At 45.5% G+C, this 12500-nt stretch overlaps 1 protein-coding gene across 1 annotated transcript in view; it reads left to right on the forward strand.

Annotated features, from left to right (window-relative positions):
- SHROOM3 (shroom family member 3) overlaps positions 1-12500 on the forward strand; it is a 258394-nt gene that overhangs the window by 90617 nt on the left and 155277 nt on the right. The window contains exon 2 of the mRNA XM_050945100.1: positions 2582-2736. Within this exon, the coding sequence (XP_050801057.1) occupies positions 2582-2736 (155 nt within the window). The remainder of the gene's footprint in view (positions 1-2581; positions 2737-12500) is intronic.

Genomic DNA, 12500 nt, shown 5'->3' on the forward strand with positions numbered 1-12500 from the left:
GCAAGATCCCTGGGGCTTGTTGGCTCTCTTTTCTGGGGTTCACCTCGGGAACTAACCAGCAAAGGTGTTTACTCAGGAACATTTTTAATCTAAAACACAATAGCGGCAATTTATCTCCTGCTTGTACTTGTGAAATAGAGCAGTGAATTGAGCGGTGTCCCATTTCCCAGCAGGTGCAAATATTTCCCTTTAGAACAAGTGGCCAAAGCCTTACTTGGCTTAAAAAAAGAAGATTGTTTTGCCATTTTAGCAGGAGGGTGTGTGTCTGCATTAGGCAGAGGTGGAAAGGATGGCTGGGAGCCTGTAGGATTAGGAGACTTTCAGAGGTTCTGCTGAAAGCTTTGTGATACAGAGTGGCTCCAAGAGGCACTGCCTAGCATCATTTCTGGGAGCGATCCCCAAGGCTTGAAGGTTGGGTTTTCCTGATGAGAGGAATTGGCTTGACAGTGCTGGGAACTGGGCACACAGCACAACTCTGCGGGTGGCATCTCTGTAGTGGTTTGACACTTCCTTTGCATTGGGGTGATCCCCAGTGCAACAAGGTATTTAAGCACATAATGAATTGGCTTAACTGTAAAAACAGGCCCCGCCCCCTTTTGTGAAATTAGAAGCCAATTCTGTTCTATGAAAACAATAGCGCCTGTGCTTTTGCGTAGCCCCTGCCAACTGAGACAAACTGGAACAATCCTGCATTTTGATTTTATGATTTAGGCATTAATTTATTTTGCCAGCAAGGTCTAGCATTTCTAAATCCTCCTGGGAATTGTGATACATGCCTGGATCCCTTATATCAATTCTCATTCCTTTGGCTTTGTTGTGCTCTCAGGGGAGAAACACCCCCTCACCCCCCAATTCAGTAACAATTTCCTAGAAGGCTTAAGTCTGCAATGACACTTAGGTACCTGGTAAGGGTATTCAGAGAGTCGAGTAGTTAATGTTTGGAGGAGGCTTTGAAGATGTGATGTTCTATATGATGTTTGTGCTAAATCCTGTTCTTCTCATCCGAAGAACTGGCTATTACTTCCTGCGAGAAACTGTTGTTCACACTGAAACACCTGAGACACTGGAACTAATCTACAGAGCAAGAAAGCTGGGTAACGTGCCAGAATGTGCAATATGGCTCAGTTACTCTTCACCTGGTGTGACGACTTCCTGAAGTATCTATCATTTCACTTATAAGAAAATCACTCAGACCTAAGCATCAGCCGTTCTCCACGGACATCCTGCTGGGCTCCAGCAGACTGGATCAGAGGCTTGTGTGAGTTCTGAGAACATGAATCTGCAAAGAGGAGTTCAGTTACCATTTTTAGTTGAATATGGCACTGAGAAACTTGAAGACCTTGCTAGAGCCAGGTAGCATGCCTCCTGTCATGCCACATTGCTGGACTTCAGTCCTGATCTTCAAGGCCCTTGCTGTCCCAGATCTGAGCTTCTCTTGAGCATGGCCCACCAAGTGCTTTGTATTATAGCAGATTTTCAGTGACAGTTTTGTGGCATGATTGACCTTGAGTCTCCAGAAGTGAAAGCTTAGTGCCTTAACCCATTGTGTCACCTAGCTTCACCCAGTGCCCAGTATTCATACTTTAGGCGGCTGCATAAGGAGACAGCCTTTCTCCATGGAGAGAGCACAAGACTGGGAGTCAGGAGACCCAGGACTGGATTCTCGCCTCCCTTCCCCTGCACCTTGTGCAGTCATTTGCCCCTGTGCAATGTGTAAGTGCGAATGCAGCTGACTCTGCACAGAGATAAATGACTGCACAAGGAGTAGAGCAGGGACGAACCAAGCCCCTGGGTTTTATTTCCAGCTCTGCCACTGACAGACAGCAAAGTCTTGGGGCAGTCACTTAACCTTTCTGTGCAACCTCCCTTTATAAAGTGCACTGAGATCCTCAGCTGAGAAGTACTACAGAAGTGCTCCCTGTTGTTATTAAATGTGTTAACTTAGATGCAGCTGTTCTACAGCTTGCATGTTAGCAACTTGCTCTAGTCATTAGATTGGTTGATCAGCAAGAGCACATAGGTGCTGGAACTAGGGATGCTGCCGCACCCCCTGGCTTGAAGTGGTTTCCATCATATACAAGGTTTACAGTTTGGTTCAATAGCTCTCAGCTCCCCCACTGTACAAATTATTCCTGCACCTCTGCTAGAGAGAGATCTGAACCACAGGATCTGAACTTTTCATACTTTAGTGAAGCTTGGATCTGATCTGAGCTTTGCAGCTTGATCCAGAATTCATGGCTGAGGCTTATAAAACTGACCAGGAAATATTTAATGACCACTTCCTTACCCCTTACTGCTTCCAGATATCATAGAGAATGTCCAACTTCATTGGAAAAGTCACCGAGGGCTGCATTCTTTGCAGATGTTGGTTGCACCCCCATGAAGTGGAGCGAGAAGCAAGCAGAGAGTTCTGGGGCTGGGAGGTGAAGGTGCTGCTTCTTGGTTCAGGAGCAGAGCCATGGGCCTGTAAAACTAGTCCCCGATGAAGTGGCTCATTTTAGTGCCACAAAAGGCTGCCAAACCCTGCCTGGGAATCCAAGCCAATTGCTTCTCACTGCTTTTTCTCCTCTCTTCCATGCAGGTTGACGAAGGGGGGAAAGCGGACTCCCTGACCTCCAAGCTGCAGGCTGGTGATGAGGTGGTGAACATCAATGAGGTGGAGCTGAGCAGTTCCAGGCGGGAGGCCATCTCACTGGTGAAGGGCTCCTACAAGACACTGAAGCTGGTCATCCGCAGGTAGGCAAGCAGGGTGTTGTGCGTTATTGCTTCCGCCTCCTTCCTTCCCCTCCCTCCCCAGCACCATCCTGTAATGACTCTCAGCCACCATCTTCATCTCTCCTGCTGAGAGTCAGGGGCACCTGTGACCTGTCACCTGGGCCAGTCTGGCGCACAATGTCCTACCAGGTGTGAAAGAGCTATTTCGACTGCCCCCCATCAACACAGCAAGTCAGGGATGTTGCTTAGTCACTTCAAAGCAGAGTCCTATCTGGGGCTACCTAGGAGAAGATTCAACCATATGCTCGCTGTCATTTCTGTGGTTTTTCTTTGTGGATGGGGATTCAGGGTCTGATCCAAAGCTCATTGAAATCAACAGCAAGAATCCCATAGATTTCAGTAGGCTTTGGATCAAACTTTTACTGTGCAATTGAGAGAAAGAATGGATGTTTCAGTTTTAAATAGCATTGTGGATTATATAGTTAGGGTGCGATTTAGTGGATAGAACAGTGACCCCTGAATCAAGCCTCCTGGATTCTAATCACAGATCTGGCATGAACTGCATGTTTTGGGGCAAGTCACGTAACTCTGCCTCGGTTTCCCTGGGTGCTCAAGGAGTTTGTAATGTATAATATTTACACACTGTACCTCCTGCAGTGTTTTGAGGTTAATTCATCTGTGTAAATCACTGTGATCTCTGCAGATAAAATGTGATATGTAGATGGAAGTGTTTGTATTAGAATCAAGCCACAGACTTGGATTCCAATACAGATTTTGAATCTACTAGGGGCTGTGGGGTTTGGATCTGAGGTTTTTGTTCTCTCTCACATTGGAGAGTTAGAGGCCAATGCTAACATTTGGTTTTTGATCTGGGTTTCCATCTTCAGTCACACCCCCACAACTGAGGGGAAGGGTTCAGAGTAAGATTCTGGTGCTGTTGCAGTTGGCCTTTCTAGTTTTGTTTATGTGTGGGAGTTGGCTCTTATCATACATGGCTATCGTCAGCTGCGGTGCAATATCTCTTAGAAGCCAAACTTATTACTAGTAGAGTCTGCTCTGCCTCTGTGTGTATCTCTGATTATCCTTCTGTACTGGGGGCAGAGTGAGTGAGCTGTCTGACTCACTGGACCACAACTCCCGGTGTGCTAGAAGCCTGTGTCCAAGCTGGGAATCTGTCCTTTTTCTTTCAGTGACAACACAAATGAGCCTCTTTCTTGTTTTTCTGACTAGCTTTCCCATACCATACGAATCAGCCGAGGCAGAACAGCTTATCTCTCATTCAGTATGCACAGCTCAACCACCAGTGTGGGGTTCTAATTAAAGTTGCTGAGTTATTGAAAGAGGACATGACCTAGCATCTGAACAAATTAACAAATAGCCTACAGTGTCCCGCGTTCCACAAGTATACTTCTAAAATGGAACCATGTAGCATTTCTGCCGCCATTATTTTCCAGGACAGGGTCCCGTCTCTCTTTTTCTCTCCTCTTATAAATGTCTACACCGGGGGAATCCCAAATATTCTTGTCCCTGCTTTACAGGGTAATACTATGGGAGCTCTGCTTTGGTTTGGAGCGTCGCGGTGCTTCATGTCATTTCATTGTGTGATATGCAGAGCTGCCCCGGTGGAGTGCGCAAGTGGGGCAATTTGCCCTGGGCCCCACAGGGGCCACCACGAGAATATAGTATTCTATAGTATTGCAACTTTTTTTTATGGAAGGGTCCCCCGAAATTGCTTTGCCCCAGGCCCCCTGAATCCTCTGGGTGGCCCTGGTAATATGGTCCACTTGCAGTAGTGTTTTTGGTGTTAAGTGGGTCGTGATTTCTGCTGTCTTTTTTTCCATAAAACATGCAGTTGTAAGATGGGATTTTCAGAAGTGCTCGGCTCTGGCCTAATTCTGCTCCCGCTGAAATAGATGATCAAACTGAAGTCCAGTTTTTAAACAGCTTCTGATAAGGTGCAAGTCCCCAGTGAACATGGGGTTAACATCAGCTCTGCTTCCCCCCTCCTTCGTAAGGTATTCTGCTCTTCAGGCCAGGCTCTCAGATGAAGGAGGGCCTTGCAGACCTCCTTAGCTTGTCCCATATTCAAACTCTCTCCACTGAGAATACTTTCTCTGTCTTTTACATTCTTCATCCTGCATTTTGTTAGCTCTATTGCCCTAGAGAAGCATAACTGTCTAGACAGATGGAGATGTGCTCACATGTACAGCTGGGTCCTAAGCTATGGATTGCCTTGAAGATCAGGACCAAGGCCTTGAATTGTAGCATTAGATGTCACAGTGATGGCAACTTAAGATGATCGATGCCATATACCATTAGAGAAAAAAGGAGATAGAGCGTAATAATGTTAATAATAATTTTATTCATGCAATACCCCTGCCAAAGTTCTTACTTAAGAACGTAAGAATGGCCATACTGGGTCAGACCAATGGTCCATCTAGCCCAGTATCCTGTGTTCCAACAGTGGCCAATGCCAGGTGCTTCAGAGGGAATGAACAGAACAGGGAAATTATAGAGTGAGCCATCCCCTATTTTCCAGTTCCAGCTTCTAGCAATTGGAGGTTTAGAGATAGCCAGAGCATGGGGTTGCATCCCTGACCATCTTGGCTAATAGTTATTGAAGGATCTATCTTCCATGAGCTTATCTCATTTTCTTTTGAACCCAATTCTTCTTTTGACCATCACAACATCCCATGGCAACAAGGTCCACAGGTTGACTGTGTGAAGTTTGAAGTACTTCTTTGTATTTTAAACCTGCTGCCTATGACTCCTGGTTCTTGTCTTATCTGGAAGGGTAAATAACATTTCCTTATTCATATTCTCTGCACCCTTCATGATTTTACAGACCTCTATTATAGCCCCCCTTAGTCGTCTCTTTTCTAAGCTGAACGGTCCCAGTCTGTTGAATCTCTCCTCATATGACGCCGTTTCATATCCCTAATCAATGGAATATTATTGCATTTTATAAATATACAATTAACAAATAACTAACTATTCGGGCCAGATCCTCAGCTTGTCCTCCATTGACTTCACCAGCAGAGAATCTGGCCTTCAAATGTTGACATGGATGGATGGAGGTTAAAATCCTGAGAAAGGAGCAATGGCAAACAGAATTTGGAGATCGCAAGTAACTTCTGGGTTGTGGGTCAGAAGCTATATGAAATCTACTGACCCATGAAAGAAGCACGATTCAGCCCTCTGGCTGCAGAGGTGGCATGAGAGATTAGGCAAATGTGTCAATCTCCAACACAAAACAAGGAGTGGAGGGAAATGGTTAAGGATTCCAGAGAAAGGGGAAAAAGCAAAAAGAAAAACAAACACCCTCCATTAGATAAAAGTGTAAATGAAAGAAATAAGGAGTGAAATACAGCAAAGATACAAAAGAGACTAATTGGGGAAAGCCATTCTGTACACAAACATGGCCAGGGGCACAGATTCTTCATTGCCGGTAGGGGAATGTTGCTAAGTCGGCATGTAGCTACGTGATGAAATCCAAACACTCAACAGTATGTGAACGAGGTTCAGAGAGAAATAGCAGAAAGGATCTCCGGAGGCATGGATCATCTTTACCCCACTCCTAATGCACCTGACCGTTCAGGTTAAAATAGTAATAAGTATTATAATATCATCTAGAGTTGTGAAAGCTCCTTATGGCCTGGGACAATGTGGGATGCAGGTTTAGGCGTTGTACGGCTTGTGTAAAGATGTTGCAGTTGCTTTCAGTCTGTGGAGTGTGCTGTAAGAATGTGTCCTGATCCAGGTGCAAGTCCTGGGGCACTCAGCAATAAATGTGTTAGGCCCCCAGACCTAAGGGATCCTTGGTTAGACACAATGGTATTAAATAGACTATTCTTCGTTGTTCTCCCTATGGCCCTGGTACTGTAAATATTTATGCAAGTACTGTCTAGTTGTGCAATGCCCATTGAGATCAATAGTTCCACTGACTTCAGCAGCCTTTCAGTTGAGCCCATGCTTATCTTTACTCATGTGGGTGAAATTCTGCATCCAAGGTTTATGTAGTGTAGGTTCAGATCTAGGGTATTGGTTGAGCTCATATAATGTTAGGAGCCAAAGCTATTAAACTCAGATCTGGAGCCAAATCCAACATTTGGGGCTGTTCGGACCCCATCTTTTACTGGGTCAGGCTCATCTCTCCCTGAATGTAAATATGCTGTTCTTCAAGGGGTAGAAGTGCAAGTAGCTGACGTCTTGCAGCTCTCTGCCCTCTGATGATAAAATGAATGAACAAGTTAATTTGATTCTTTTTGAATGGAATTAACGAGCTACTTCCTCTGGCGTGCTTAGCAGATAGGTAATTTACAAAAGAAGTCAATGATGGACTAGGATTGCTGGCTGAAGACAAAAACTTTCTGAAACTCTCATTTATTACTTGAGTTCTCAGCATGTGATTGGCTAATGCTCTCAGTAGTTGCTGCAAGAGATTGTGCACAGGGAATAAGACAAACTCACACTGCCATTAAAAGTGACCTGCAAATAATGACACAAACCTACCTTGTGTTTTTGTGTGCTGCTTTCTGACATACACAGAAAGCCACCATTTTTAAAGGCATTTTCTTTGCTTGTTTTTCATATTAGAAATTCAGGAACTCTATATGAGTGTTTCAATAGTGCACTTATGACATCAGAAGAGACAACTGAGCAATTCAGAGGAGATTTTTAATCAGATTGTTTAAAGCAGGAGTGTTAAACATGTGGTCCCTGTGCTTGATCTGGCCTGCATTGTTCTACAAGTGGATGGACACTTAGTACAGTGGGGTGCTGGGTCCACAATGAGGGCTCCCAGGTGGCACGGTAATACAACCAGTAAATACTAATGATTTGTTTGTGACCCCCAGGACTTACTCAGATGGTGCTCATGCTCTCCTCTCATTTTTAAAACAAAAGTAAATTTCTAGCTCTCATGTCTGCAGCGAGAACCTCCCAAATGTGAACTGAGTGTCCACACATGTTGCAATGTCTACCTGTGCCTGCAGACAGCCTGAAACAATGACCAAGAGGGTTGAACTTCCCTATTGATCTCATTCAACAGCTCTAAAAGTCCAAGGCACATGCTTCAGTGTTCATGTCGGCAATTAAACAGTTAATCATTTAGCAGCTGGAACAGGAAAGGGGGTAGGAATTGGGAGTAGCTGCAGGGAAAGAAATGCAGAGGGAAGAATAGAAGAGACATATTAAAGCCTGGTCTACACTACGCGTTTAAACCAAATTTAGCAGTGTTAAACCTATTTAACCCTGCACCCATCCACACAACGAGGCCCTTTATATTGATATAAAAGGCTCTTTAAACCGATTTCTGTACTGCTCCTCAATGAGAGGAGTAGCGCTGAAATCGGTATTGCCATGTCGGATTAGGGTTAGTGTGGCCGCAAATCAACAGTATTGGCCTCTGGGCGGTATTCCACAGTGCACCATTGTGACCGCTCTGGGAAGCAATCTGAACTCGGATGCACTGGCCAGGTAGACAGGAAAAGCCCCACTAACTTTTGAATTTCATTGCCTGTTTGCCCAGCGTGGAGCTCTGATCAACACGGGTGGCGATGCAGTCCCAAATCCAAAAAGAGCTCCAGCATGGACTGTACAGGAGATACGGGATCTGATCGCTGTATGAGGAGACAAATGTATTCTAGCTGACCTCCGTTACAGAAGACGAAATGACAAAGCATTTGAAAAAATCTCCAGGCTATGATAGACAGAGGCCACAGCACAGTGCTGTGTGACAAGCGTAATGGAAAGCCAAAGAATCAAATGGACGCTCATGGAGGGAGGGAGGGGGAACTGAGGACTCCAGCTATCCCACAGTCCCTGCAGTCTCCGAAAAGCATTTGCATTCTTGGCTGAGCTCCCAATGCCTGTAGGGTCAAAAACATTGTCTGGGGTGGTTCAGGGTATATCTCGTCAATTTACCGCCCCTACCCCCCGTGAAAGAAAAGGGAAAAAATCGTTTCTTGCCATTTTTCAGTTTCACCATATGTCTACTGCATGCTGCTGGTAGACGTGGTGCTGCGGCGCTGAACAGCAGCATCCCCTCCCCTTCCTTTGCTGATGGCAGACGGTACAAAATGGTGGAAAACCATCATCATCCCGTGAGTGCTCCTGGCTGGCCTCGGTGAGGTCGGCTGGGGGCGCTTGGGTAAAAATGAGAATGACTCCCTGTCATTCCTGACAGACGGTACAAAATGCTTGGTAACCATCCTCATCATAGCAGCTGGAGCCTGAGCTCCATCAGCCCCCCCGCCCCTTTCGTGTCTAAAAAAAAGATTCTGTACTCCCTGTACTATCATAGCAGTGGGAGGCTGCGCTCCTCTCCCCGCCACCCTTTAATGTCCTGCCTGGACTATCATAGCAGCTGGAGGCTGCCTCCCCCTCATTTTATCTCGCTAAAAAGTCAGTGTTTCTTATTCCTGCATTCTTTATTACTTCATCACACAAACGGGGGGACATTGCAACGGTAGCCCAGGAGGGTTGGGGGAGGAGGGAAGCAACGGGTGAGGTTGTTGCAGGGGCACCCCCTAGAATGGCATGCAGCTCATCATTTCTGCAGCATCTCTGGGACTCTGACCTGGAGCAGCTGTGCTCTCTGGCTCTCTAGTAGACTTGCCCCATATTCTAGATAGGACTGACTCTATTTTTAGACAAAACATAAAGAAGGGAATGACCCGGGGAGTCATTCCCATTTTTGTCCATGCCCCCCCCCGGCCGACCTCAGCGAGGCCAGCCAGGAGCACCCATGACAGCAGCAGACAGTACAAAATGATTGATAACCATCATCGCCAATTTCCGATTGCAAATGGTACAAAATGTTTGATAACCATCATCTCATCACCAGTTTACAATGGCAGATGCTGCAGTAGAGATAGTAACCATCTCTGCTACCTTGCAAAGGCAAATGAATGCTGCTGTGTAGCACTGCAGTACCGCGTCTGTCAGCAGCATCCAGTAAACATACGGTGACAGTGACAAAAGGCAAAACAGACTCCATGGTTGCCATGCTGTGCCATCTGCCAGGGCAATCCAGGGGAAAAAGGGCGCGAAATGATTGTCTGCTGTTGCTTTCACGGAGTAAGGATTGATGGATGACATTTACCCAGAATCACCCGCGACACTGTTTTTGCACCATCCTGCATTGGGATCTCAACCCAGAATTCCAATAGGTGGGGGAGACTGCGAGAACTATGGGATAGCTACGGGATAGCTACCCATAGTGCAAAGCTCCAGAAATCGACGCTAGCCTCGGTACATGGACACACACCGCCGAATTAATGTGCTTAGTGTGGCCGCGTGCACTCGACTTTATACAATCTGTTTTACAAAACCGGTTTATGTAAAATCGGAATAATCGCATAGTGTAGACATACCCTAAGAGAGAAGAGGGAGAGAAAGGGGGAAGATAGAGAAACAAAGGGCAGACGTAGTGGGGGCCCAACTGGGAGTCCGTTTTCTGACTGTCAAATGAACTGCTGAATAAAGGATAAATAAAAGTTACCCAAGTACATAAAGGTTGTATCGTCACTTTCATCTCTGTGCTAACCTCCTGCCAATGTCAGTGGGGGATTTGCTGGGGACTTAAGGGAGTATGAAGTGTTGCATTTATACCTGGACCATAACTAAACATGGAATCTCCTTTGAGTTTGACGGCCCAGGTATAAAGATTTGTTTTTAGCAACTGGTTATCTCAAATGCCTGAGGTGTACGCGGAATGATGTAATGTGCTGCATAAAACAATAAAACACTTGTGTGAAACATTAAATAAAACTCTCCCCACTCAGCTATAGACAATAAGGCAATAATCCCAGTTTGAGTACTTAACTTTCCCTCATGCAGCTTATGCTGGCGACAGATTCCAGCCTCTGCATGTGCACTGTTCATAGAAATAAGAGATGGGAAAATACCTGTTAGATTATCTAGTCCATCCTTCTGCCATACGTATAAATGAGGGTAGAATCAGCCCCTTTCTGTCTAATATGAAAGCGTACACACCCAGCAGTAGTGGCCTCAGCTGTCCAGGAGTATAAAACCATACCCCATAATACTGGGTTTCTGTCCAAAGTACTTACATGGCCCCCAGTACTGTGTGGGAATCACACAAGATCCCTGTGAGGTAGATCAGTGCTATTATACCCATTGTACAGATGGTGCACCAAGGCACAGACTTACTCAGAGTCACACAGGAAGTGTGACAGAGTAGGGATTTGAACCCCTGTTTCAGCTGCTAATCAGTGCCCTAACCGCTGGACCATCCTGCCTGACACTTGTAGCACCCCCCACATTATATGATTATCAAATGGCTTATCTGCCAGACCTAGGCTGCTGTTTTTTATTTCTGAGCTTGATCAACTACTTAGTTTTCACTGCTACTATAAGTATAACTTGTAGTGTCATATAGTGTCAGCAAGATGAATAACAAAAGTTGTTCTTACTAATGATAGATGGATGCTTTAACGATATCGATGGCTTTATTAAAGTGAAGCTGTTGAATGCATAGATTAATAGAGACAAACTTGGAAAGACACCCAAATTTCAGATGTGCTGAGTACGCAGCAGCTTTTACTGACTTCTGAAAGTCAGGCCAAATCTCCTATTTCCTATAGTTTCTTTAGCCTCCCCACTATTTAATCACTGAATTTAGGCACTGTAATACATGTACTGAAATGTGTGCACTCCACCACTTGTTAGTGGATGGAATTAGAACTGCTCACCTGTGTGTCAGAGGCCCTATACTGCAAAGCTGTTAACAGACAATGGCAACACACCTTTTTCTCCAAAACAGGGGGCTGTGCTTTTGTAATGGGAGGATCTGAGCCGATCCCCACTGTTACCACCGAGTTCTAGCTGTAATTGCAATAGCGCCTAGAGGCCACAGCCAAGATCAGGGATGGGTCTCGCTGTGCCAGGCACTTTGCAGACACATCATGAGAGACAGTCCCTGCACTGGCAAGTTTACAATCTAAATGGACAAAAGGGGCAGTGGTAGTTCTGTTTTACAAATGGGGAACTGAGGCAGAAAAAGACCATCTGACTTGCCCAATCTCATTCAGGGAGTCTGGGGCAGCATAAGGAATTGAATCTAGGTGTCTAAGCCCACTGCCTTAACCACAGGACCATCTGTCCTCAACAGCCTCGTCTTACCATGTGACCCTCAAGTCATGCTCCCCAGCTGTCGTTTATGGGTGTATAATCTCCAGATCTGGAGCCCCTCTGTGGATTAGTCACTTGGGGGGTTATTGACAGAGTCATGCACCTCACCTCACCTTCTGGAGTTCGGGTGTATTTATCATGTTGGCAATAATAATCTAAAGATCTGTTGCTAATGTCCACTCATTCCTTCTACAACACTCCCCCACCCCAGTTCTTTTATACTTTTTCTAAGATACTAGGCTCATGTGTTGTTGTTTTTTTAATAGCTTGGGCCTGCAATTTGAGTGCCAAGGGGAATTTGCTTATTCTTCATGCTCAGTCAGCAGGGAATCGGAGAAGCACCTGGTTTGCATGTCAGGGAATCAAGGAGTCTTATCAAATGCACCTTAGGTACACATTCCACTCCCCACTAAATGGAGTAATAATTTCCTGCCTTACACACACCCCGCTGCTAATATCTTTTGTACATTTGCCCATGGCAAGCTGGCCTCAACCAGGTGAGCCATTTGAATACATTTTCTACCATCTGGTTGTAAACACATTGAGAAATACCAGAAGAAAATACCTCTCTTCTTGTTAATGCAGTGCTCCTTCAGGAGGCAGATTTCAGAAAAGTTTGCTCCTCTGGC

The sequence above is a fragment of the Gopherus flavomarginatus genome, chromosome 3 (genome assembly GCF_025201925.1).
Source record: "Gopherus flavomarginatus isolate rGopFla2 chromosome 3, rGopFla2.mat.asm, whole genome shotgun sequence".
Classification (NCBI taxonomy): domain Eukaryota; kingdom Metazoa; phylum Chordata; order Testudines; family Testudinidae; genus Gopherus; species Gopherus flavomarginatus.